Source organism: Odocoileus virginianus, chromosome 8 (genome assembly GCF_023699985.2).
Source record: "Odocoileus virginianus isolate 20LAN1187 ecotype Illinois chromosome 8, Ovbor_1.2, whole genome shotgun sequence".
Taxonomy (NCBI): domain Eukaryota; kingdom Metazoa; phylum Chordata; class Mammalia; order Artiodactyla; family Cervidae; genus Odocoileus; species Odocoileus virginianus.
Window position 1 is genome coordinate 23,787,909 of NC_069681.1, and position 27,945 is coordinate 23,815,853.

Consider the following 27,945-nt stretch of genomic DNA (forward strand, 5'->3'; position numbering starts at 1 on the left):
GGAGGGGAGGGCGCGCGCTCACGCGACTTTGGCGCCGCGCCCCCCGCGCAGACCAATCGGATCGCTGGTCTCAGGCGCCCCTTGCGGAGCGCGGCGGGCCCCCGGCAGCCCTCCCGCTCCCGGAAATGACGCGCCTCCCGCCCCTGGCCGCGCCCCGAAGCTCCGGGAGCTGGCGGGGCTGCGGCCGGTCTCCGCCGTCCGCGCACTGGCCCTAAGCCTTTGTGCTTCCCGCGGGGTCGAGCGCCCGGCTGCTGAGTCCTGGGCTTCTCTCTGCCTTTGGCCGAGTTCTCTTCCGTTGACAGCTCCTGAAAGCGGCTGGCCGCTGGGTTCCGTGTGAGAACAGACGGCATCCATTACCTCATGCAGGCATCTCTAGTCTATTATTTTTCATTTTATCCTCACTTTCACGCCAAATTCTAAATATTCTCTGTTCTTTTAATTTCTGGAAGTACTCTAAATAGTAACGGGTTCGTTCTAGGAAATTTTCAGGTCTTTGTTTTTGTAGCAAAATGATCCATACATTTGACCGGACTTAATAGCTTTAAAAGAAAACTTTTCGGACTTTCCTGGTGGTCCAGTGAGTATCTGCGTTCCGTAGTGTCTCAGCTGGTAAAGAGTACGCCTGCAGTGCGGTAGGCCTGGGTTCGGATCCCTGGGTCGGGAAGATCCCCTGGAGAAGGGGCCAGTTTTCTGGCCTGGAGAATTCCATGGACTTAAGTCCATGGGGTCACAAAGAGTCGGACAGGACTGAACGACTTTCACTTACACACAAAATTTCATAATTTTTTTCAGTTATCTTTTACCTGAGCTCTGTGGATTCCTCCCAGATAGAGGCACCTGTCTGGGCTTGAAGAGTACCTCGCTAGATTCCCTGTGCCAAACTCGAACTTCACTTGGCCACCACTGAATTTAGGATGACCAGTTGAGTAAACAACTAGAACTGATGTTTAAATCACCACACTCTCCATAAACTCAGCCCAACCCAGCACTCTCTCTTTCTAGTTTAGAACCTGACACTGGGAACCCATGCCTGCATGTGCTCCCCCTTACGTTTGTAGGCGTCAGTTAGTACAGTGCCTGTTCCTTTGGTTGGAAGCGGCCTCCTCTAGACATTGACTTTGTTACTGGCTACTTCAGATCTGAGATGGTGTCGGGGAGGGGGAGCAGAAGAAAACCAGCTTCCTTGGTGGGGGGAATGGCATGGCGGGGTGGCGCTCAAGTGGGTGTCTGTGGGTCTGGGGCTAAGTACCTCAGTTCTGATACATAGTCTAATTCTTTCCAGATTATTGACCCAACTTCCACACAGGCATTTTGTGGCTATTTCAACCCTGTGATTGTAAGATATAAATTATTTTAGTACCTGCATAGCAAGTCCCAATTCTCATGTCTATAAAGTGGGAACACTTTAGACACCATGTGTGCTGTTTGAAAACTTTCAATGCTATAAGAAATTGCTGCTCTGCCTACAATCCTGAATTCCTTTTCCCTTTCACACTGTTCTGTGGCAGTGCCAACGCAGCTTCCTCAAACCTGGCCCCGATGAACAGTTTGTTTTAGGTGACCACAGGTAATTAGTCATTTTCTACCATAGGGCATAAGCTGCTAGATTTTCATCCCTGAATATTAGTGGAATTTTTACTCAGGGCAATGTAACTTATCTCCCCAAATTTCCTTTCTCCAAATTCCCTTACTCCCCTATTAATCAGTTTTCCTTTGAAATTCTTGGTTTTAAGCAACAGAAACCAATTCTACCGGACTTAAGCAGAAAAAGAACTTACTGTGAGCATCTCAAACAGTTCAGAGTCAGCTGGAAGCTGGGAGTACCAGCAGTCCTGAGGCAGGGCTTGAGGATGCATTTCTAATAAATTCCCAGGAGCTGCTGAGGCCTGGGGGGCCACTCTCTGAAAATCATCACAGCAGAGCAACAACATTTCTCATGCATTCAAACCGAAAGAAATAGACACAGTGACTCAGACTCCTTTAGTAGCAAGACTTGTCCCTTGTCTGCAGGGAGGGGAGTCTAGGATGAGCTGCTCTAGCACTGCCACCAGGAGCCCATGGCCTTTCCAGCAATGGGAAAGGCTCAGAGTGCATAGCTTGGGTCTCCTTGGTCACTTTAGGTGATAGTTTCTGCCAATAATATTGAATTGCTCCATTTTATGTTTATGGCAAGAAGATTGTGAAGAAAATTTAACGCTGGATTACTGTTGTTCAGTCACCCAGTCATGTCCGACTCTTTGTGACCCCATGGACTGCAGCACGGCAGGCCTCCCTGTCCGTCACCATCTTCCGGAGTTTGCCCAAGTTCATGCTCATTGCAGCAGTGATGCCGTCCAGCCATCTCATCCTCTGACGCCCTCTTCTCCTTCTGCCCTCAGTCTTTCCGAGCATTAGGGACTTTTCCAGTGAATCGTCTGTTTATATCAGATGACCAAAATACTGGAGCTTCAGCATCAGTCCTTCCAGTGAATATTCAGGGTTGATCTCCCTTAAGATTGACTGGTTTGATCTCCTTGCTGCAACTTTGAGGAGTCTGCTCCAGCACCACAGTTCAAAGCCATCAACTGTTGGCAGAGTAATGTCTCTGCTTTTCAGCACACTGTCTAGGTTTGTCATCGCTTTCCTGCCAAGAAGCAATTGTCTTCTGATTACATGGCTGCAGTCACTGTCTGCAGTGATTCTGGAGCCCAAGAAGAGGAAATCTCTCACTACTTTCACCTTTTCCTCTTCTATTTGCTATGCAGTAATGGGGCCAGATGTCATGATCTTAGTTTTTTAAATACTTAAGTCTTAAGCCAGATTACTGACAGCCTAATATATAAAAATTTTATCTTCTGAAAAGTTATTCCTTTGAGGATCTGATGAAAGCTTATATAGACCATTCCACAGAAGTGTACAGTATGCTTTTTCATAATATCATGATCCCAATTTATGGAAGCTACCGATGGCCAGGAGGACAACAATGTCACAAGAGCACCCAACAGGTTTTGGGTTAAGATTTCCTGATTTAGGGGGACTGATTCTGCCATTTGTGATGTAGAGGATTTGAGGAGGCCTGTGAGCTCTCAAGGGTCTCCATTCCTTTTGTGGGAAAGGAAGAGCACTAAGGCCTCTGAAGTCGGGCTGGTCTGCTCTCCTCACCTGCCTGGCTGACGCCTGGAGTGCCTTCCGTACAGAGGCACGTGGTGACCTCCTGATGAGCAAATGTGTCACTCCATTCAGCCGCCTTTCCTTATTGTTCATGGAAGTATAGTTGATGTACAGTATTACATCAGTTACATTATCATCACAACAATATTACATAAGCTACAGCTGTGCAACATAGTGATTCATAACTTTTAAAGGCTATATTCCATTCATAGTTATTGTCAAATGCTGGTTATATCCTTGTGTTGTACAATCTATCCTTGTGGCTTAAATGTTTTGCACACCATAGTCTGCACCTCTTGACCCACTACCCCTATCTTGCCCCTCCTTCCTCTGCTCTCCCCACTGGTAAACTGTTCTCCGTATCTGTGAGTCATTTTTTGTTGTTGTTTTATTCACTAGTTTTCTGTTTTAGAGCCTACATGTAAGTGCTATCATATAGTATTTATCTTTGACTGAGTTATTTCACTTGACATAATGCCCTTAAAGTCCATCCATGTTGCTGCTAATGGAAAAATTTCCTTCTTTTTTATGGCTGAGCAGTATTCCATTGTGCATGTATGCCCCTTCTTCTCTGTCCTTTCTTCTGTTGATGGACACTTAGGTTGCTTCCATACCTTGGCAGTTGTAAATAATGCTGCTGTGAGCCCTGGGGTGCATGTATCTTTTTGAATTAGTGTTTTCTGTTTTTTCAGATTTATACCCAGGAGTAGAATTGTGAGGTTATTACTTTGACAGCTAAAAGGAACATATGTTTATATATTCTTGTGCTTAAACATTTTGCTTTAATTTTGACTACAGTAAACATCAATAGCTTATAAACAAAAGTTCTTTGTGGTTGTTAATAATTCTTAAGAACGCAAAGTATTCCTGAAACTAAAAAGTATTAATGACCATTCCTTTAAACCACGGATCTTGAAAATGAACCCTAACAGACTGTGGTCCACAGGCCAAATATTGAATGTTCCTGTTTTTATACATTAAGTTTTATAGGAATCCAGCCCTACCCATTCATTTTTCTATTGTAAATGTATTCGAAGGCTGCTTTTTCCACTATGATGGCAGAGTTTAATAGGTGTTACACAGACCTTATCGCCTGTAAAATCTGAAGTGTTTACTATCTAGCCCTTTCCAGCCAGAGCTGAAGCTGCTGGGTCACCCGGACCTCACTGAATCCACAGCAAGCCCTCCTCCCCACCCCCACCTCCTGAGTCAAGAGCTGGGGCACGGCAGTGACGGCAGACCGCCTGCCCAGCAGGCCGGGGCTATCATGACAAACCTCAGTTTCCTGATAAACACTTTGTATCTTATAAGGAATAGATATAATCAAAACATTCAGATGATTACAGCTACATTTTAAAAAGCAGTTTTCTATCACATAACATTCTATGTAAGGAAAGTATCATAACTGGAGTTCAAATTCATAGCAACTAAAATTTTTATTTAATAAATGGTACAAAAAGCACAATGCCAAAAATATTAACATTTAAAATTTCACCAAAAGAAAAAATATTATAGAATACACAGTTGCAAAAAGCTACGTTAAGATATTTTACAACTGCCTCAGGCTGCAAAAAGAAAAATACCCAATGCCATACCTAAGTTATCCCTCTTTCAAAATAATGCCATGTATGTTATAAACCATGAGCACCCCATCAAAAAGACTGGAACTGTTTTTGTTAATTCAGTGGCCATAGTGTTAAAAGGGCAACAATTAGACCTTTGGGGCTTTATACAGAGTTAGAGTTCCTATCAGAGGGACAACAGCACCACAGCCTTAGTGAATTCTTATGAAAGGAGGTACATGAGTGACCGAATTACAAGAGTTACAAGGAATGAGAGCTGCTCACTTCCAAGAAACTACAGTTCATAGAAAACCAACAAAGGCACGAGATACAGACCATTTACTCATGAATGCGTAAAACTCAAAGTCCACGGAATTCCTACAACATGTTGAAAGTGCTTCAGAATTCACACAATACTAGTTTTCTTTTGGTTCTGGTTAAATTATATATACCAGTTTATAACAGAAATGGTAAAATCTGTAACTCTGTTCAAAGTTTTAAAAGATTACTTAAGAATGGTTTCTTGTATTTCTATGCCACCTTTATAGTTCTGGTTTCTCATTTCTTCACTAGGAGTAAATTCAGTGTGCAGGTTTTATCCCAGGCTAATTTATACACTTCCGGAAGGAACGCCCTCTCAAATCCACAGAGTGTTGAGGTGGGGAGCCCCGACCCACATCACCAACATGCATGTCGCCCCACACCGCCTCTTCACTCTTCTCAGCTAAAGCCACCGTTGAGTCTTCCACCTCACCCCTCCTCCCGTCGCGGCCCTCCTCGGGGTGTCGTCCATCACAGTCACGGGCTCGGATGCGAGCTCTGGGCTGGTAGAGCTGCAAGCCTGGCCGGTCCTGCCAGGAGAGAAGGCGTGTTACTCTTCCAATGGCCAGAAACACAGGGTGGGGCAACAGCTCTATCTATTTTAGGCCCTGATAATCCTAATTATCTAAAGAAAATCAGTCTAGCAGGTAAAAATCAGCCTTTTTCATAGCACTATCTCAGAAACTAGGCATTTTGAGATTTTAAAATAGGCCATGAAAAAGAAGTTAGTATTCAAAATAACTTGAGAGTAAAGTTAGTTTCTGAGAAAGTATTATTGCTCAAACCTAGACCACTCTGTGGAATTGGTACAATCATGGCATTCCCTCCATTGTGAGAGGTGAAAACTCAAACACACTCATCACAGCCCCTCAAACTCACCATGCACGGTGGATGCAAAATTCGAAACAAAGACATGGCCTTTGAGCTATGAACTGAGCAGGCACACACATTTGTCATAAGCTATAATTTCTGTGTAGCTTATTCCTCAACTGTCCCCTTTATAGAAAATACTAACCAGTCATCATACTAAACTCTTCGAGGTGGTGGGATAAAAATATGACTGGATAAAGTACATGAAATGAAATAAAACTGCTTCAGGGCATGAGAAAGCAAAGCCAGGGAAGGACAAAGTGATTCTGCAGGCCAGGACTGTTGCGGAGGCCAGCCAGTCCTACAGGAGTCGTGTGTGTACATGGGCAAACAGCGGCCATGGCCTTCCAGGGCCACATGGGGGGCAGTGTGACTCGGGGGTCATGTCTTCTGCTGTTTCTCTACGGCTCACCACTCATCTTTACCCACCACTCCTGGGCTGTGTGTGAAGTCCCCACAGTTGTTACCATGGGGTTTACCAGAACGTCCTTTTCCTTAATATCAGCCTGGCCAATGAGAAGAGTGGGAAAGAGCTTGGTAGGCCTGTATAGCCTATCACGCTCTTTTGCACACTTTTGGATCAGAAAAATTAATACTGCTAAAACAGCCACACTAGCCAAAGCAATCTACAGAAGTAATGCAATCCCTATCAAAATACCCATGATATTTCTCACAGAACTAGAATAAATAATGCTTAAATTTATATAGAACCACAAACAGCCCAGAACTGCCCAAGCAATCCTGACATAAAACAACAAAGCTGAAGGTGTAACCCTTTCAGATGTCAGACTATACTAAAAAACCACAGTAATCAAAACATTATGGTGCAAAACCAGACATATGGATCAGTGGAACAGAGTAGAGAGCCCAGAAATAAACCCGCACACCCATAGTTAAATAATCTAAGCCAAAGGAGGCAAGAATACACAATGGAGAAAAGACAGTCTCAGCAGCAAGGGGCGTTGGGGGAGCTAGACAGCTGCACACAAATCACTGAGAACATACCCTCACACCATGCACAAAAATAAACTCAAAATTGTTTAAAGACCTAAATATAAGACATGGCATCATAAAAATCCTAGAAGAGGACACAGACAAAACATCCTCTAACATAAATCATAGCAATATTTTCTTAGGTCACTCTCCCAAAGCAAAAGAAAATAAATGAGACCTAATTAAACTTAAGACGCTTTTGCACAGCAAAGGAAACCACCAATAAAACCCCTTACAGAATGGGGGAAAATATCTGCCTGTGATGTGACCAATAAGAGGTTAATACCCAAACTACACAGACAACTCATAGCCCAATAAACTTACGTATCACCTGTGTGAAAAGTATTATAAACCTAGTACAATACAGTGCTACATAGCCAATTGTGTTAGCTGGGTACCTGGGCTAACTTTGTTGGACTTTATGAACAAATTGGACTTAATGAACACACTCTCTGAGCAGAATTTGCTCGTGTGTGGGAGACTTACTGTAGTCGAGGTATGGAAGCAGCTTAAGCGCCCACTGACAGATAAGTGGGTAAAGAAGATGTGGTACATACATACTGTGTACTATCACTCAGTCATAAAAAGAATGAAATAATGAACGTTTGCAGCAACATGCATGAGCCTAGAGATTATCGTACTAAGTGAAGTCAGTCAGAGAAAGTAACTATATGATTACCACTTACATGTAGACTCTAAAAATAATAAAAATGAATCTATACACAAAACAGAAATAGATCCACAGTCATAGAAAACAAACTTACGATTATCAACGGAGAGAAGGAAAGAGGGAGGGACAAATTAGGAGTATGGGATTAACAGATACAAACTATTAAACATAAAATAGATAAGCAACGAGGATTTACTGTATAGCACAGGAATTACATTCAATATCTTGTATTAACCTATCATGGAATATAGTCTGAAAAAAATTACCAGTTCTCAGTACACCTGAAACTAGCACAATATTGTAAATCAACTAAACTTCAATTAAAAAATCAGAACACTGTTAATAACTGTAAAAGGGAGCACCAAGACATATATTCCTTACTGTCTTAGGGGAAAATAGATAATCTTTCCATTACTTAGTTTTAGGCAAATAGTGTGAATGTGCAGTTTTATGCTAAATAAAAAGGGTTTTGTGTTTTTTTTCCTTTTTTGGTTAAAAAAAAAAAATCAATTCTCTAAGTAAAGGAGATGCTGGTTTCATCTCAGGCCCTGGTGCCCTCTCACTTGACAAGAATCACCGCTCTACAGACACGGCCTTTCAGGACAGGGAGCCCGGAGACACTGTCAAAGCCTGTGGTCCTGCGTCTCAAGACACTTCGTTAAATAAAACATTTTTGTTTGAAAAAGCAGCTGTAAGCTTGCAGGATTACAGTTTATACTGTGAGCAGGGGAAATGAACACAAGATGGTCCCTGAAGAGTAAAAGAACCTTGTTTCCCGTGCGCTCCTTTCTGGGTGCTGGCCGGTCTTCACTCTTCTCCCTTCCCAGCCTGGCAGCCGCTTCCGTAGGGCAGCCACCATCCTGGCTTCCTTTCCTCCCTCGGTCTGCGGCCAGTCCTTTCCCCCACGCCAGCTCTTCTCCGCTTCTTCCCGCACATTTCTCCAGCTCACAGTGGGCTCTGTGTTTCCTGCTGTCATCCGAGTGGCATCGCTGTGCTTCAAGTTCTTTTTCTTGGGATCTTCTCTCCTTATCCCTTTGCTCTTTATCACTGTCATTTTGTGACCTGTGATTCAACACAAATTATCAGTAACCTTACATAAACTGCCCGACAACTATCTGTCTTCCCTTCTAGAAGCAGGCAGGGAAGACACAGTCTGCTCATCACTGTTATGCAGGTTTGCACATGACGCGCATGCGACAGATGCTCAATAAGAAACTTTGAAAAGATGAATAAACAAGAGTAATAACAATATTTACTCTTATGCCTGAGTGACATATATGCAATAGGCACTATGCTAGGTATCATATACACACACATATATATACATTCTTGTAATTCCTAATAAATAGAACCCTCTGTTTCTTTTACAGATAAAGCAAATGAGACCAGAAGAAGTCAAGGGGCTCTCCTAGTAGATGTCCATGATGGACATCCATCATGACGCAGGCCTGGTATTTACAGTCTGCGTTTCTGTTCCAAGCAGAGCTAAAGTTAATTTAAAAAATTCACACATGCATCAAACTGTCAAATGAATACTAAGTAAATAAGTCGCTGCTGAGCTCATCTTAAAGTCTTCCTCTCCATGAGCCCCACATACTGTCTGTGGCTCTGCGCAGGATGGCAGAAGACCTGCAAGCACCCATCTGTTCCAGAGACGGGGCGAGAGCAGAGAAGAGAGCGACAGACTGACAGAGCCCCCTGAGGGAGAGAGTGAGAGGAGAGAAGACGGCACAAGCAAAGGCAGGAGTCCGAGAGAAGCAGCGGAAGAGTAGGCTGTGGAGACAGGACACTCCCTGCTTGAAGACAGCCTCGAGGCTGCAGACTGACCGGTTCACCATCAGCATGACCCTGACCACAGAGACAAAGGTGTGGACAAGCACACCCCAGCAGAACTCCTGAATTCCAAGCATATTTATGAAATATAAGCATTTACTCACACTGCAGAAGGATATACGACCACAGCTTGATGACAACTTGAGGTGCAGAACATGGCCTGAGAAACAAGAGCTCAGCTCACCTCTCCCGGAGCTCCTCCAGCGAGCCCTCCGAGGGCCTGGGCTTCAGGACGGTCCCACTCGGACAGGGCTCCCACCTCTCGTCTCCAGGGTCGATCTCCTCCGCTCTTTCTTCTGGTTTCTCTGTGCTCGGTTCCTCTCCCTTTTCTGGTTTTTTGAGAAGCTGAGAAATTATAATGCTACTAAAATACCACTTTAAGAGTATAGTAAAAAGAAAGTATTTAGTAAATAAGTTAAAATATACACCGATATCGAGCTCAAATGTTTGAATAGCAAAAAACATAAGCTAAAGATCCAATAAACAGGTTTTTGGTTAAATATACACGGGTACATTCAGTCAATGAGGTACTCTGTAGTTATGAAAAAGATATTATATATATGAAGAAAAGAATGTTACAAAGCAGAATGATCTGATTCCTATTTATATGTTGATTCACAGATATATTAATAGAAAAATGTCTAAAAGGCATGCAATACTGTGTTATTATTTTCAGTTAGCAGAAACGATTTTCTTTCATCTATAGGTTCTAGTTTTTCTGAAATGAACACGTATTACTTTTATAAAACAAAAAAAAACTTTTTAAAGATGTTTTACTGTTGATGACTTTGAGAATAGTTTTCAAAATACCTATTGCTCTCTTTCTTGTAACAGACTTAGCAGTAACGCTGATACACTGATTCTGTTATGAAATTGGACCTTCCTTCTGTTCTTACTCTTTGAACTTTAGTACCACAGGAAGAGTCAGTTTGTAGAACATGAACGTAAGTCTACATGTAAGAATTTTGCTCTCACTTATAAAAGTGAACTTATTTAAGTTGTGGTATAGAAAAACTATACACAGACACATTTCACTAAATGCAATCATTTAAGAACGAAACACAGACTGTCAGACACAATTGTGGAAGTTGCTTCTCATCAGAGGTTACCTACACTATGTTACCTGCCTATGGGGAATCCTTTCAGGTAACAAGTCTATCTTTTTTTTAGTTTAAAAAGTAACATATGCAAACCACAGGGAAACGCAATAGTGAATGTCTCCATCAATCCAACAAGTAGTTTATGCACCTACAAACTGTTGTAACAATATTTCTGAAACCAAAGAGTTTTTCCAACACCACCTCCGTGACTCTCAACACAGGCTGTTGCCCTATGAGCCAACCCACTTCTGACGCCATCTACCTGGGGTCAAGGTCAGATCCCACAGGGCCGTCCCCACTTCACTTTTTATCTTTTATATTTTGTCCTACCTCCCTTCGAAGACAATGGGCTGCTTTTCTGGGCACCTGATGTCCTCTGCTAGCGGTCAGAAGTTGTTTTGTGAAGTTTGCTCTGCGTTCAATTGTTCTTTCGATGAATTTGTAGGGGAGAAAGTGGTCTCCCCGTCCTATTCCTCTGCCATCTTGGCTCCTCCCCCCCACCCTGTCCCCACTTCAGATGCCAGGTGTTAGTCCCAGGTTGTCACCAGTGCTCGTGACTGATTGGCTATAAATTCAGGGAGTCCTTGAATGAGAATGACTCATGGAACTCAGGAAGCACTTTACTTACTATTACTGGTTTGTTATGAAGAGTATGGCTCAGGCCCAGCCAGCTGGGAGAGAGCTCAGGGCGTGGTACCTGGGACCAGTCTGAGGCCTCCTTCCTCCACTCTCTCAGAAGCAGGATGTGTATGTCCACTAGCTAGGTCACTCTCCAAACTCCACACTTCAGGACTTTTATGGAGATACCATTCCATAGGCATCACCGACTGCACCTCTGGCCACTGATGACTGAACTCGATCTCCAGCCCTTTCCCTCGTGGGAGGTGGGGATGGCGCTCGAAGTTCTAACCCTGTAATCATGCCTGGTCTCTCTGATGACCAGATTCCATCCTGAAGCCATCCAGGGCCCCAGCCACCTGTTAGCTCTTAGCATACAAGACATTCCTATCACTCCAGAGGTAGCAAGGATTTGATGAGCTATGTGCCCTGAACTGGGGAAGACAGCCCAGGCTCGGGGCTAGAAATGTAGTTGTATGAAATGAGGGTCCACAGTTAGGACCTCACACTTGATATTCTTGCCAAGGTGGTGGCATCACGGGAGTGGGAGAACCATATCCACAGTGACGAAAACAGAAGAGTGAGCCAGATAATCTCAGGAGGTTATAAAATGCTACAGACACATAATAAACAGAATAAAAGTACAACGTGTGGGGGACGGAGGAGGAATGGTTTCTCAAGGGGTCGGCGAAGGGCTCCCTGCACAGACAGGATGTACCCAGGGAGCAGACGGCAAGGGGAGCCATCCTGAGAGGGCCTGAGTCTGGTGGGGTGGGGGAGCTCCCTGTGGGAAGAGGGGGAGGGAGCACGGAGGGAGCATGGAGGGCAGCAGGGAGGGAGCACGGAGGGAATGGGGAGGACAGCGGGGAGGACAGAGGGGGAGGGAGCAGGGAGGACAGAGGGGAGGACAGAGGGGGAGGACAGTGGGGAGGACAGAGGGGAGGACAGAGGGGGAGGGAGCAGGGAGGACAGAGGGGAGGACAGAGGGGAGGACAGCGGGGGAGGGAGCAGGGAGGACAGCGGGGAGGACAGCGGGGGAGGGAGGACAGCGGGGAGGACAGAGGGGAGGACAGCGGGGGAGGGAGCAGGGAGGACAGAGGGGAGGACAGCAGGGAGGACAGAGGGGAGGACAGTGGGGAGGACAGAGGGGGAGGACAGAGGGGAGGACAGCGGGGGAGGGAGCAGGGAGGACAGCGGGGAGGACAGCAGGGAGGACAGAGGGGAGGACAGTGGGGAGGACAGCGGGGAGGACAGAGGGGAGGACAGAGGGGAGGACAGCGGGGAGGACAGAGGGGGAGGGAGCACAGGACAGCGGGGAGGACAGAGGGGAGGACAGAGGGGAGGACAGAGGGGGAGGACAGAGGGGAGGACAGAGGGGGAGGGAGCAGGGAGGACAGAGGGGAGGACAGCAGGGAGGACAGAGGGGAGGACAGTGGGGAGGACAGCGGGGAGGACAGAGGGGAGGACAGTGGGGAGGACAGAGGGGGAGGACAGCGGGGAGGACAGAGGGGAGGACAGAGGGGGAGGGAGCAGGGAGGACAGCGGGGAGGACAGAGGGGAGGACAGAGGGGAGGACAGAGGGGGAGGACAGAGGGGAGGACAGAGAGGAGGACAGAGGGGGAGGGAGCAGGGAGGACAGCGGGGAGGACAGCGGAGAGGGAGCAGGGAGGACAGCAGGGAGGGAGCACGGAGGGAGCATGGAGGACAGCAGGGAGGGAGCACGGAGGGAGCATGGAGGGCAGCGGGGAGGACAGAGGGGGAGGGAGCAGGGAGGACAGAGGGGAGGATAGAGGGGGAGGGAGCAGGGAGGACAGAGGGGAGGACAGAGGGGAGGACAGCGGGGAGGACAGAGGGGAGGACAGAGGGGAGGACAGAGGGGGAGGGAGCACGGAGGACAGCGGGGAGGACAGAGGGGAGGACAGCGGGGAGGACAGAGGGGAGGACAGAGGGGAGGACAGTGGGGAGGACAGAGGGGAGGACAGCGGGGAGGACAGAGGGGAGGACAGAGGGGGAGGGAGCACGGAGGACAGTGGGGAGGACAGAGGGGGAGGGAGCAGGGAGGACAGAGGGGAGGACAGTGGGGAGGACAGAGGGGAGGACAGTGGGGAGGACCGAGGGGAGGACAGAGGGGGAGGGAGCACGGAGGACAGTGGGGAGGACAGAGGGGGAGGGAGCAGGGAGGACAGAGGGGAGGACAGAGGGGAGGACAGGGGAGACGAGGGGGAGCAGAGACAGAGGGGGACAGAGGGGAGGACAGAGGGGAGACAGAGGGGAGGACAGATGGGGAGGACAGAGGGGGAGGACAGAGGGAGGGAGACGGACAGAGGGAGGACAGAGGGGAGGACAGAGGGGAGGACAGAGGGGGAGGACAGAGGAAGGGGAGGGCAGAGGGGAGGACAGAGGGGAGGACAGCGGGAGGACAGGGGGACAGAGGGGGGGAAGGGGACAGAGGGAGGCAGACGGAGGACAGAGGGGAGGACAGAGGGGAGGACAGAGGGGAGGACAGAGGGGAGGACCGGGGGAGGACAGAGGGGAGGACAGGGGAGCAGGAGGACAGAGGGGAGGACAGCGGGGAGAGGACAGAGGGGAGGACAGAGGGGGAGGGAGCAGAGGGAGGACAGAGGGGAGGACGGGAGACGAGGGGAGGACAGGGGGAGGACAGAGGGGAGGACAGAGGGGAGGACAGAGGGGAGGACAGGGGGGAGGACAGGGGGAGGACAGAGGGGGAGGACAGAGGGGAGGACAGGGGGAGGAAAAGAGGGGAGGACGAGCAGGGAGGACAGCGGGGAGGACAGAGGGGAGGACAGAGGGGAGGACAGAGGGGAGGGACAGAGGGGAGGACAGAGGGAGGACAGGGAGGAGGGGAGGACAGCGGGGAGGACAGAGGGGAGGACAGGGAGGAGACAGAGGGAGGACAGCAGGGAGGACAGAGGGGGAGGACAGGGGGAGGGGAGGACAGAGGGGGAGGACAGGGAGGACAGGGGGAGGACAGAGGGGGAGGAGGGGAGGACAGAGGGGAGGACAGAGGGGGAAGGGAGCAGGGGAGGACAGCGGAGGACAGGGGGAGGACAGAGGGGAGGACAGAGGGGGAGGACAGACGGGGAGGACAGCGGGAGGACAGGGAGGGAGCAGGGAGGACAGAGGGGAGGACAGCGGTGAGGACAGCGGGGATGCACAGAGGGGAGGACAGCGGGTGAGGACAGAGGGGGGAGGGAGCACGGAGGAACAGAGGGAGGACAGAGGGAGGACAAGGGAGGACAGTGGGGAGGACAGAGTGGGATGGACAGAGGGGAGACAGAGGGGAGGACAGAGGGGGGAGGACAGAGGTGAGGGAGCACGGATGACAGCAGGGAGACAGAGGGGAGGACAGCGGGGAGGCGACAGCGTGGAGGACAGAGGGATGAACATGCGTGTGAGGCCATAGGGGAGGACATGGGGAGGACAGAGGGGAGGAAAGAGGAGACAGCGGAGACGAGTGGGGAGGACAGCGGGTAGGACAGCGGGAAGGACAGAGGAGGACATGGGGAGACAGAGGGGAGGACAGGGGGGGGAGGGAGCACGGAAGGACAGAGGGGGAGGGGAGCAGGGGGAGGGCCAGAGGGGAGGACAGGGGGAGGACAGAGGGGGGAGGACAGAGGGGAGGGACAGAGGGGGAGGACAGAGGGAGGACAGAGGGAGGACAGAGGGGAGGACAGCGGGGAGGACAGTGGGGAGGACAGAGGGGAGGACAGCGGGGAGGACAGAGGGGGAGGACAGTGGGGAGGACAGAGGGGGAGGACAGTGGGGGAGGGAGCACGGAGGACAGAGGGAGGACAGCGGGAGGCAGAGGGGAGGACAGCGGGGAGGACAGAGGGGGAGGGAGCAGGGAGGACAGCGGGGAGGACAGAGGGGAGGACAGAGGGGGAGGGAGCACGGAGGACAGCGGGGAGGACAGAGGGGAGGACAGCGGGGAGGACAGAGGGGAGGACAGAGGGGAGGACAGAGGGGGAGGGAGCAGGGAGGACAGAGGGGAGGATAGAGGGGGAGGGAGCAGTGGGGAGGACAGAGGGGAGGACAGAGGGGAGGACAGCGGGGAGGACAGAGGGGGAGGGAGCACGGAGGACAGAGGGGAGGACAGAGGGGAGGACAGAGGGGGAGGGAGCACGGAGGACAGCGGGGAGGACAGAGGGGAGGACAGCGGGGAGGACAGAGGGGGAGGGAGCACGGAGGACAGCGGGGAGGACAGAGGGGAGGACAGCGGGGAGGACAGAGGGGAGGACAGAGGGGAGGACAGAGGGGGAGGACAGTGGGGAGGACAGAGGGGAGGACAGAGGGGGAGGGAGCAGGGAGGACAGCGGGGAGGACGTGTGTGTCCCGTTCAGTCTGCATCCATGCTTGTAAACTGATCTCACAAACCTTTTCCTACAGAGCTTCGTGGAAAAGATCACACAACGTTTTCAGATAATAGCCTACAACTGTACACAGTTTTCAGGAATTTCATTTCTGACTCTGGCAACCTGACTGCCTTCTTCAACTTGAGCTCACTGCTTAGTTTTCTGAGGAAAATAAACCACTGGGTTGCTCTCCGTGAGTTGTATTTTCTTTACGGTAAAAAAGGGCCATGAGGACCTCTCTCTGCCTCCTCACTTTTAGCTTATCAATACAAATTCTTTTGGTCTTTCTTTACAGATTTTATTTTTTTAGGTTTCCTTTTTTTAAATTTTTATTTCCCCAGATGAATCTTAGGTCAGAGATCCCCACACTGAGCACATGCTCATAAAAGGCTCCTCTTGGAGTCAGAAACGTACTGTCAGATCAGAAGCCCAGATCAGATCAGACGCTCGGACGACAGAGCTGTGGATGACTCGTGTCAGTGGGATCTAACCTGCCACCAGGATTCTGTTTTACCAGATTCAATAAGACTAAGCCTTTCTCCTGCTGTACCCATGTTTTGGTTTCTTTTTCTTTTTTTTTTTTCTTCTTCCATTTATATTTATTTGTTGGAGGCTAATTACTTTACAACATTGCAGTGGTTTTTGTCATATATTGAAATGAATTAGCCATGGATTTACATGTATTCCCCATCCCGGTCCCCCCTCCCACCTCCCTCTCCACCCCATCCCTCTGGGTCTTCCCAGTGCACCAGGCCTGAGCACTTGTCTCATGCATCCAACCTGGGCTGGTGATCTGTTTCACCCTAGATAAACATGTTTCGATGCTGTTCTCTTGAAACATCCCGCCCGCGCCTTCTCCCACAGAGTCCACAAGTCTGTTCTATACATCTGAGTCTCTTTTTCTTTTTTTGCATATAAGGTTATCGTTACCATCTTTCTAAATTCCATATATATGTGTTAGTATACTGTAATGGTCTTTATCTTTCTGGCTTACTTCGCTCTGTATAATGGGTTCCAGTTTCACCCATCTCATTAGAACTGATTCAAATGAATTCTTTTTGATGGCTGAGTAATATTCCATGGTGTATATGTACCACAGCTTCCTCATCCATTCGTCTGGTGATGGGCATCTAGGTTGCTTCCATGTCCTGGCTATTATAAACAGTGCTGCGATGAACATTGGGGTGCACGTGTCTCTTTCGGATCTGGTTTCCTCAGTGTGTATGCCTAGAAGTGGTATTGCTGGGTCATATGGCAGATCTATTTCCAGCTTTTTAAGGAATCTCCACACTGTTTTCCATAGTGGCTGTACTAATTTGCATTCCCACCAACAGTGTAAGAGGGTTCCCTTTTCTCCACACCCTCTCCAGCATTGGTTTCTTTTTCTATGTGAAGAGCCCTATAGTTACTTTTACTGACATAATTTGTTTTTATTTCTTTGGCTTATTTTGAATTCTAATTCTATATTCAAACATGTAAAAATAAAATGTTATACTTCAAATACTGTAAGTCTTACTTAAAATTAGAGTCAAAATTGTAGGCTACAAGTTTCAATGATTCTTCCTGAAAAACTCTCAAAGCTGTTGAAAAAACTGCTTTTGAGAATATCAAGCATTAGGTGCTACTACATTTTGCTGAGAAAAGTAAAGGAAAAGCTTAGACAATATCTGCATACCTGCAAGTGTAAGGTCTGCATTGGGGATATACTTTCCTCCCCTCTGGTCATGACAGAGCTGACATTCTACAATGACAAAGCCCTTCCCATAGTACTGCAGCTTCATTTTATTATCCTTCAAGGGCTGTTAATTTATACTGCTGAGACTATGTAAGTTTGTTATAGGAAGTGTATCAGCTACATTTCTGCTCTGAATAGTTGTGCTCACACTAAACCACATGGACAAACAGGAGACACTCTCTGAGTTATTTTCAGGGGACACCCTGGCTTTGACTGTTATTAGGTCCATGTCCTGGCATAAGCAAGATAGACAATCTTCATTTAATAATCTTGATTGGGCCCCTCAATTTCATCAATGTTATTATCAGGTTATGAGATTTTAAAGCTACATAGATCTGTAAGAATTGTCATCAAAGCCAAGATGAAGGAAACCACTTTGTCCAGCTTCTCGCTCATCTTGCATGCTGAGTTTATCTTTGCAGCAGACATGCTGGAACAACATGACCTGGCCCATACCATCCATCAGGCTGAGTTTTTCAGCAAATCCTGACACTTAAGGGGACACATTTCAAGAAGCGGCCTTTAGAAACTGCTCTGCATGAGTGCTGTTCATCAGGTGTTTCAGGCTATCCTCCTGATGCTGCTGCTGCCCTTCAAACTGACATTAGAGGGGGATATGCCCTTCATTGGCCAGTGAAATGCAGCAGGTATAAAAGGTTTATGAACCAGTGTGCAATCTACTGTTACACACCTCATCCCCCATCAGAAAGACTGTGGAAGCAAATGCAAGATGGAGCCTCATCAGCTTGGGTCACTGGAGGGCTATGCTGAGCAATGCACAATGGACACCTAACGTGAGCAGGAAGAGCTGCATGAAACCAGTGAGATCCTGAGGCTACTTTCACTGCAGCATCACCAAGCCAGTCCTGATTGACACACACGGCTGTGTGTTTTACAGGTGCACCGTTAAGACATTCCCTTAAATGCTAGTGAACCCCATACGATCACCTATGAGAGAAAAGGCCTAGAAAAAGCTTTGCTTTCCTTGAAGAAACGGCATGTTTTCTCCTCGTGGAGAATGAAAACGTTTCTGATCAACTTTTCTGTTTCTGATTGCTGAGCATATCAGCAACTGACCTGTTGCTTGATTATGGCGACTGTGATCTCTTTCCTCTCCTTTCCTTTCCACCTAGTTCCCACCTGGTCCTGACCTTTCATTTTTTTCCCTTTATATTATGCGATTTTAATGACTCCTTAAAGGGAACTTTAAACACTTCACAGAAGAGGTAAGATGCACGACAGGTTGGAATCTAGACTGAGTTAGTCACCTGAGCAGAATACTAAGAAGGTAACAGTTGACCCCAACTGGGCATTAAATTTTACACAGAGAAAAAACCTAAATCACCTTGCTAAATGAATGAGTCAGTCAAAGAAAAAATGGGGAAAGAGATGTAGAAACCATTGCTGCTACCGCAAAAGAAATGACACAACCAGTTCTATGAGTCAGCCTGCATATAGAAAGGCCAGTATACACAAAGCCAGCCGGTTTCAGATGTGTAGTTTTTTAGTTAGGAAGTCTTTCTTAAAAGGCAAATCTAAGCAGAGCCCCACCCTCTGACACTCCTGGAAGTTACCTTCATCCTTACTTCCTTCTCCACCACCATTTTCTTCTGCTTTTCTGCTGCTTTCCTCCTGCACTTCTCCTCCTCCCGCCGCCTCCGCTTCTCTTCTTCCCGTAGGCGCTTCTTTTCCAGCTCCCTCCTCCTCCGCGCCTCTCGTTTTTCTTCTCGAATTCGCTAAAGATGTGGAAAGTGTGTGTATAAATTATCTGCACAGACATGATGGAAACAAGAAGGCTACTCACAGGGTAAAAAGCCAGACCTACCTGCTTCTCTAATTTTCTGTTTTTAATATATTCCAAGAGAGGTGTGGTTCTTCTAGCTAAAATACAAAAACTGCAATGTAGTATTTAACTGTAAAATAAGATTTCCCTATTTTAAGTACTTGCTTTCAATTCAACCTTTAAAACAAGGGAAGAATATATAATTTTAAATTTTACATGAGCATTCATTTTATCTGGGGGAATTCTTACTCTATCTCTATAAAGTCAAGTAATTTGGAGCTACTGACAGTTTTACACATACTAGGCATTTAATTCCTTATTCTTAAAGGAGTCTTATATATTACTCAAAAATGATATAAAAGCAAAATAGCAAAATGAATATATTAAACTGCCCAAATATTCTATTTATATACAGACGGCCCTCACATCCACCAGTTCTGCATCGGCAGATTCAACCAACTGTGGATCAAAAATATTTGGGAAAAAATTTACAGAAAGTTCTAAAAAGCAAAACTTTGAATCTGTGACTCAGTGGCAACTATCACAGCATTTACAGTGTATCAGGTATTATAAGTAATCCAGACATGACTTAAAGTATACAGCAGGACGTGTGTAAGCTGCATGCAAATATAACACAATTTTTATAGAGGGGACTTAAGCACCCACAGATTTTGGTATCCATGGGGTGGAGGCAGGGCTGGAAATGAGTGAGGACTCTGCTCTGCACTGTGGAGGTTCTGGACTTGTCAGCTGCTGCAGGGCTGAGACCTACAGGGGAACGGGTGGTAGGGGGGTAAGGGGGGTTGATATGAAGACTCCACCTGCCTTCCCTCCTTTACTATAAACACCTGCCTTGTTCCCTCAGAGCACTGATATGATGGGTAAGTGACACCCTGTATAAGAAAGTGCTTGGCATGCTCTGTTGCACAGTCATGTCTGACTCTTTGCCACCCCATGAACTGTGCAGCCCACCATGGAGTTTTTTAGGCAAGAATGCTGGAGTGGGTTGCCTTTTCCTCCTCAAGGAAATCTTACCCACCCAGGGATCAAATCTGCGTCTCCTGTTTGCAAGTGAATTCTTTATTGTTGAGCCATCAGGGAAGCCCCAAAGAAAGTGCTTGACAAACCATAAACGTGTATCATTTACTAAAGAGAAGACACATAACCATGTACCCCTGATTTAACCAACAGTAGAACAGTCCCCACTTACTAGGCTTGGCCACAACCACCTATGAGGAAGCAGGTCCCATTGCTGCTAAGTCTCAGAACTGGGACCCGAGCCCAGCTCTGTCTGCTCTAAAGACCCTGATGTGTGCAGTGACCTGCCACTTCAGAGTGAACTAATATTTGCATTTAACACAAACAGTTCAGACTTGAGCACTAAAATTCACCAAAGGTCAAAATCTAAGAAAAGAAAAAGACATTTGCCATGAATTTCCAGATTAAGTTTACATTTAAATAGGTAGAAACAAGAATCATAGAAACAAAGTTCTGTAGGCTTGTCTGGGCTAGTGGATTTGAAGTCACATTTATTCATTCACTTAATTGTTACACTCTATCTCCTATGCATCAAGCAGTGGGAGAGGCACTGGGAACGTAGAGGACGACAGATCTCTCCTCTGCAAGACGACGGCTGGACTCTGTGGGACTGTGTGTGTGTGTGTGTGTGTGTGTGTGTGTGTGTGTGACCAGCAGGAGGATATCCAACAACTGCCCAGAAGAAAAACAAGGGTGTTTAAGAAGAAGCAGTAAAGAGACGGGAGGCGGAGGAACTTGAGTTTTGTAAATAATTTCTAATTTGCTTCCTTGTTTAGCTCTTCTTAAAATCACTATGTTCTACAGTGAAACTGCAATTTTCCCTCAACACTGTTTCTTTTCCACCTCAGTCAAGCTGCCGTAAACCACTGACCTACTCCTGGAGGAGCAGCTCCAAGTCGAGCTCCTGGAGGCCGTGATCCTTTCTGCTGTCTCACACCCATGCTCAGTCCTCAGCCAGTCCTGTCAGTTCGACCTCCAGAACACAACTGTACTCTGCTAGGCTCCTCCAGTCACCTTCCCGAGGACCACAGAGCCTCCAAGCAGAGCCCAGCATTTCCGTCTTGTGCAGAAACCAGAGTGATGGTGAAAAATAAATCAGACCAGATCACACCCTCGATGGTCTCCAGCCCATTATGCGATGGCCCTGCCTCTCCAGCAACTCTGCCTCTTGCCTGCTGTGTCCAACCATGCAGGCCCAGAGTGCCAGCCTCCAGCCTCTATTTCCATCTCTTCTCCCCTGGACTCGGCTCAAATATAGTCTCAGAGGGGCCTCTCACTATCCCAGTCTCCTAATCCTTAATGGCCGGACTCTCCTCACGAGAGGAGATGCTGGGGCTTGAGCGTCTCTGCTTCTGTCTGCTCCTGTCACCCCACTAGTAGGGCAGCTGCAGAGGGCAGAAGCCTGTGTGTCCTGCTCTCATGCTGCCCTGGGTCCAGGCTCAGAGTCAGTGCCCAGTCAAAATGAATTAAGCACACCTCCTTAAATAGTGATTAAAGATCCTTCCAGTCACACATTAAATCACCTCCTATAAAACATAAGACTTCATTATTAGACTCATGAAGAATGTTTCAATAATGTTAACCTTTCTTACTAATTTATGCAACACACATTTACCAAATACCTAACTTGTCCAAGCAATGTACTATGTACTGAGACTGCAAAGACAAAAATACCGTTCTGTTGGGGGGGTGGGGAACAGGGAAGCAGAACGAGAGGACAATTAATGTAGAGGGAGAAGACAAAGAAGATAGACTATAACAGTGCAGCCGTTCTGTCTTGTACGTCTTAGTGGGTGAGCAGGAGGTAGGCATGGGAGGGGAGGGCAGAGAAGTGTTAGGCAGTAATGAGGCCCCAGACCCAACAGAAGTGAAAAGGGAGATACTACACATGTGTTTGTGAGTGACAAGCAGGTTGCCTGATAGAGAAAGGAGTTTCATGTCTACCCTTGATCTTCGGGCAGATTGCTACTAGGATACAGCCATTCTCCAAATATATCACTTGTGGGTAGAAGGCTGAAGGCCTGATTCAAACAAGATTCAGCACTCTGACTGGGCTTATCCACGCATCTGCCTCACTTGCTCAGGGGCTGTGACAGTTTTTGAATGATGGCAAGATGACATCACACTTAAACAAAGCATCTCATTACTGTGGCTGCTCTTTACAAAGATAACTGACTTCAGCTCTGAGACATAAGCTTCCCTGACGCAGCCCAGCACACAGCACTCAGATGTATTCTTGGCTGCCAATTCAGAGCATCAGAACTTTGAAGCAGAATGATCGCAACTGAAAACTCAGGTGTTCTCTCTCCACCGAGAGATAATCAGAAATACTTTCCCCATTTGCCATGCTGACATCCTTTTCCTTTTGTCAAAACTGGGAAACACTCTATATTTCTGGCAAGCCTGTCACATGTGTCCATTTTTTATATCATGAAAAAGAAAAAATATACTCTATAAATACATATCTCAATAAAGAGAAAAAAATTAGCAAAACAGACCAATAAGTTCTCGTGTCTTTGCCTCTATGTCTCCCAGAAGAGTTTCAGGACTGGCACTAGTTTTCTCCTCCTCCACACAGTAAGTTTCTAAAAATTTCTTATACTCTGGGTCTGTAAATTAAAACAGAAAAAAAGAGGAATGTATTACTTCCCATGTATGGGAAAGAATTATATTTGACCAATGTGCTTAATTTTGAAGCTTCACAATCCACTACTTGAAAAAGGACTCACCATCTTCAATGCTTCCGGTTTTGGCATCTTTTTTCTTTAGCTTCTTTTTCGCTATCTTCTGGAATGGAGCAAATTCTACCACTGCAGGATACTCTAGCCCTTTAACAGGAAACAAATTACAAAAGCCATTCTGAAATTCTACTGAATTCATTTTGAAACAATAATCTAGCTTACTTGAGCACTGAGCATAGCACTGATAATGTTACCATTTAAACTATAATTTAATTATACTTTCAAATAACAGTAATCGTAGCTCCAGATTTAAACAAAGAATTAGCAATTATTTACTAAATAAACTAATTCCTTACATTGTAGTTGTGGTTACATGTGGTTACATATTCAAAATTCATTAAGTTATATACCTTAAAGTGGTACTTTTTAACCATGTGTAACTTATACCTCAATAAACCTCTTCACTCTCCCGCCAAAGAGCTTATTTTGGAATACCTTTAAATAGCTTTCCTAGTCATAGCTTATATTTTTTAATTTTAAAGGTTAATTCAATGATTAATCTGTTACATGAATTTGAGGAAGTGACATAGTTTACAAGAGACACTCATTTAAATAGAGGGTTTCAAAGGATGTACATGATGTTCAGGTAAGATTTGCTTCATACAGAAAAATTCAGGATGAAAGTAACTTGAAACTAATTTTGTTGCTATATTGGGGTGGGGGACAAACAGAAATGTTTACTAACAGAATCTGCTTAATCAAGAGATGAAACACTTCTACCTTGGTACCAAACCCTTTAGCCACTTTTATATTTGTCAGATGACTGATGTTTTAACTCTCATTTATCTGCAAGACACTTTTCTATATTTGCTTTATACTCAAATATGCAGCATAAAGTCAAGACCCAGGAGAAGAGCAGGGCTTCAGACAGACAGGGACAATGTCTGATTCACTTTTCATGCTGTGCCCATAATGCCTAGTACATAGTACTAGGACAAAATAATTTAGTTTGCATAAGAGAATGAATTTTACTTATCCAGAAAAATTTTACATAAAATAGTAAAGTTTACTTATCCAGAAAACTCATTATGAGAAAAACTTCACTGTCCAATGATAATACCTAAGTAGGCTGTCTACACAAAATTGCTAGAATTCTCTGGTTTATATATAATTTTAATTTTCAACATAAGCTCATAATCACAGTAACATAATCAAAGTTTAAGAAGTTATCTTAGATTAGCATCTATGGACTCAATTAAAACTCACAAACATCTAGCAAAACTTAATTAATGTACCCAGAAATTATAATGAAGAGTTTAAAAAGCCAATGACCCAACCTTTACTATCAATGAAGATATATCCATCAAAACGATCTCTAAAAAGAAGGATGTCATCTGGATTTCTAAAGTTAATGTATGCTCTTGAGTAGAGATGAGGATAAAGACTGAAAGAAGAGACAACAATGAAAATAGTAAAAAACTTAAGACCAAAACAACTTAAGACTTCTTTTAATTTCTTTTTTCTTTTCTGGATACAACAAACTATTTCAGATAAAACCTTTATGCCAAAGAATCATTTCTCAGTTAATTACAACAATCTGGGTACTCTTCATCAAAAAAATCCAAACAAAATATTAACTGAGATTTTTTTTAAAGATTTCAGAGATATTTTAGGTTGGTTTCTCTACTACACAGAGCCAGGATTAAAATACTGGTTCTCAGAGATAGGAAATCAAAAGCAAAGTTATTCAGAGATCATTCCTAATCATACATCATGACTGCAACACAACCCAGTCATGATTCATTCAGAAAAAATGTTATATTGTAAAGAGATCCTTTACAGATTTAAAGAGCATGTTTATGTTATCTTAAAAGAGTATTTATTATAGCATGCAGCATGGGATATAGAACTAAACCTTTCTCCTCTATCTCACAGTTACCAATGTCCTTCATAGGTAGGAACTTTCAATCCCATTTCATGGATGAGAACACTAGAACACTAACGTTCAGAAATATCAGGTACCTGCAGAAGGAGCAGTTGGTAAAACGGTAGGGCTGGGATTCCAATCTGAGTCACTCTGAGTCCAGTGCCTGACCTCCTTTAACTGTATCCTAAACTTGAGTCATTTGAAAAAATCATGTTTATGTTGTTGTTGTTTTTTTTAAAAAAAAAAAACAAAAACCCAAATCTATATTTACTTGTGATACTTTTCTCTGACTGAACTGACATTTTTTTACTGAAAGGTATTTATTCAAAAGGAAAGTATGTATGACTGCTATAAATGAGAACTCATGATACTGAAGAGAAAAATAATACAGATAATGTGAAATCACTAAGAAATCACATAGTGAAATTCACTAAATTCTAGCTGATCTGTCCCCTGTTGAGCTAACTTGAGGTCTGCTCTTTTTTAATAAAAAATAGATATTGAACTGTTAAAGCATTGACAGAAACATCTTACTACCAAGCTGCAAAAGGGAACAGAAAGAGACATAACTTAGCAGAGGTGGGTTGAAAGTAGGGGTGTCAGTTCTGGAAGGGAACACAGGGGTCTGAGTTACATGGGTGTGTTCACTTGTAAAAACTTATTAGGTTATACATCTATTATTTATTCATTTTTCTTTCTTATATTTTAATACAATTTATTTCGTATAAAAGGTAGTATTAAATAAAGTTTAAAGTGAAGTTGCTCAGTCGTGTCTGACTCTTTGCAACCCCATGGACTGTAGCCTACCAGGCTCCTCCCTCCCTGGGATTCTCCAGGCAAGAGTACTGGAGTGGGTTGCCATTTCCTTCTCCAGGGGATCTTCCCAACTCAGGGATCGATCCACAGGGTCTCCCACATTCCAGGCAGCTGCTTTAACCTCTGAGCCACCAGGGAAGGGGTAAATAAAGTTCAGTGATATCCAAAACAAAATTAAGTAACATGGTGTTAGACTGCTTTTCTTTTTAGACTATGTTGATGCTATGGAGATACTCAAATCATTTTAAGGGAATTTAGTAATTCGACTACTTAGAAATAACTTGAAGAAATAATGGTCTGCACTGATTTCTGCATATGTGTGGGAAAGAAGTTTAAACAGAGATGGCTTCTATTACCTATATTACTTTACCATCCAACGACAGTGCCTCTCTCTCTCTCTCTCTCTCTTTTTTTTTTTTTCCCCTTTTCTTGGCCCCATGGCACAGCCTGTGGGATCTTAGTGCCCCGTTCAGGGGTTGAACCGTGCGGACAGTGAAAGCTCGGAGTCCTAACCCTGGACCGCCGGGGAACTCCCGCTCGGCGTCCTAAGGCTGGTGAGGTCTTCTCACCTGACATCAGCAGTAAAGAACTCGAAGTAATCGTGTGCAGGCAGAGGGTGCAGCTGCTGTTCCAGCTGCTCCTTGGTGAGGCTGGGGGGAAGCCGCCGTATGACCACCTGGGGAGAGAGGTCGCTAGTTGGATTCATTAGAACCTCATTAAGCTGCAGCTACTAAGTGGGGACACGACTTAGCGACTAAACAACCACCACCCGCATCCCGGTCACCCCGTTTCTGCTCAGAATATCCAGCTCGGAGTATTTTAGGATATCATGGTTGTGAAAGGTGGACCGTAAAGAAGGCAGAACACCAAAGAATGACGCCTTCCAACTGTGGTGCTGGAGAAGACTCCTGAGAGTCCCTTGGACAGCAAGGAGATCAAACCAGTCAATCTTAAGGGAGATCAAACCCTGAATATTCACTGGAAGGACTGAAGCTGAAGCTCCAGTATTTTGGTCATCTGCTGCGAACAGAGGACTCATTGGGAAAAGTCCCTGATGCTGGGAAAGATTGAGGGCAGGAGAAGAGGGCGTCAGAGGATGAGATGGCTGGACAGCCTCACCGCTGCAATGAGCATGAACTTGGGCAAACTCCGGAAGATGGTGACGGACAGGGAGGCCTGCCGTGCTGCAGTCCATGCGGTGGCAGAGTCGGACACGACTGGGCGACTGAACAACAACAAATATCCTAAAATGAGTGAAATACGAGGGCTCAATAGTCTAACAGGGATCGGTGACGTCAGAAAAGGCTGCGGACAGTAGCCCTTCCCCAGGCAATGGTCATTAAAGCCAGACAGCCGCTGGCAGTGCGGCCCACGCGCTCATTACGACGCGGTCGGGACCCGCAGGGGGCGCCACGGCAGAGCGCCCGGGGAGCAGCGTCTGCCGCCCGCCCGCCCGCGGCCCCACTGGGCCGGCCCGGCTCCCCTCAGCGAGGAAAGCTACTGGCCCGCGGTCCCAGCCTCGCCGGGAAACACCCGGGAAGGTCAAAGTGAAGTAAAAGTCGCTCAGTTGCGTCCGACTCTTTGTGACCCCATGGACTACACAGTCCAAGCAATTCTCCAGGCCAGAACACTGGAGTGGCCAGTCTCCAGAGGATCTTCCCCGACCCAGGGATCGAACCCCGGTCTCCCGTATTGCGGGCGGGTTCTCTACCCGCTGAGCCACCCGGGAGGCCCAAGCACGCTGGAGTGGGCGGCCAATCGCTTCCTCACCGCCCAGACGCCGCTGTCCGCGGTGCTGGAGAGCCAGCGGCCCCGCCCTCAGCTGCTCAGGGCAGTCTCTTATCGCGAGGTTTGCCGGCCCGCACCGCCCCCGCACCGCCCTCACTTTGCTCAAGACCGTCCTCTTTTCCTCGCGAGGTTTGCCTGCGCCGCTCCCACAGCCGGAGGAGGAGGCCAGCGGCGCTTCGGCCTCCCGCCGCGGAGACTCCCGGCGGAATTGGCTTTCTGAGGATGATGGTTTCTCCCTCCCGCTCGGACCCCGCATAGCAACGGCCACACCGGGGCCCCCGGCTCCGTCCTCCGAGCGCATCCGTACCCCACGCGGCGCTGCCACCGCTTCCCGTCAAAGCGGAAGCCTCGCGAGAACTGGGCCGCCCCTGCCGTTGTGAGGCCACAAGTTCCCTCCCCCGCCCGGGGCTGCGCGTCTGCGTCCCCCTCCCACCGCCGGGGCCGGAGACGCGCGCGGGGGAGGGGCGCGCGCGGACCAGAGAGGAACCCGAGCTGCTCTCTGCGGGCCGCGGTCAGCCAGTAATTCGGGGCGCGAGCTTAGCCTCAGTAGGAGCTTTGAACTGGGAGGGGCGGGGCCGAATCTGTCTCCCGCGGAGAAGAAACGTTCCAGAAAATTACACACGCGCGCTTGACAGTGTTTTGTTTTTGTGTGCTCAGTCGTATCCGACTCTGCAACCCCATGGACTG

The 27,945-nt window shown here is 46.8% G+C and overlaps 1 protein-coding gene and 1 long non-coding RNA gene across 8 annotated transcripts; one reads left to right on the forward strand and one right to left on the reverse strand.

Moving 5' to 3' along the window:
- The first annotated feature begins 151 nt into the window (after positions 1 to 151).
- On the forward strand, positions 152 to 9,901 carry LOC139036299 (uncharacterized). Its single transcript, XR_011489021.1, has 2 exons — positions 152 to 577; positions 8,937 to 9,901. It is a non-coding gene; the product is annotated as an uncharacterized lncRNA (long non-coding RNA).
- On the reverse strand, positions 4,568 to 27,792 carry UPF3A (UPF3A regulator of nonsense mediated mRNA decay). 7 transcript variants are annotated; one of them, XM_020894204.2, is made up of 10 exons: positions 27,356 to 27,619; positions 26,040 to 26,146; positions 24,065 to 24,171; positions 22,776 to 22,874; positions 22,545 to 22,655; positions 19,051 to 19,106; positions 18,800 to 18,961; positions 9,584 to 9,744; positions 8,334 to 8,628; positions 4,568 to 5,563 (listed from the first exon to the last, which is right to left on the reverse strand). In XM_020894204.2, the coding sequence occupies exons 1-10, from the start codon at positions 27,557 to 27,559 to the stop codon at positions 5,318 to 5,320; spliced, it is 1,548 nt and encodes a 515-aa protein (XP_020749863.2). In that variant the 5' UTR covers positions 27,560 to 27,619; the 3' UTR covers positions 4,568 to 5,317. The 7 variants fall into 7 exon arrangements, with proteins under 7 accessions (XP_020749863.2, XP_070327436.1, XP_020749864.2 ...); XM_070471335.1 differs by lacking the exon at positions 27,356 to 27,619 and adding an exon at positions 26,590 to 26,728; XM_020894205.2 differs by lacking the exon at positions 27,356 to 27,619 and adding an exon at positions 26,450 to 26,529.
- Between the last annotated feature and the right edge of the window lie 153 nt (positions 27,793 to 27,945).

Excerpts from the sequence above, each read along its gene's own strand:
- UPF3A (XM_020894204.2), bottom strand. The coding sequence starts at position 27,559 with ATGCGCTCGGAGGACGGAGCCGGGGGCCCCGGTGTGGCCGTTGCTATG. Across the intron at positions 26,147-27,355 it reads AGAGGACGGTCTTGAGCAAA|GTGGTCATACGGCGGCTTCC; the intron begins GTGAGGGCGGTG and ends CTCTCTCCCCAG. Across the intron at positions 19,107-22,544 it reads AAAGACACGAGAACTTATTG|CTAGAAGAACCACACCTCTC; the intron begins GTCTGTTTTGCT and ends TTTGTATTTTAG.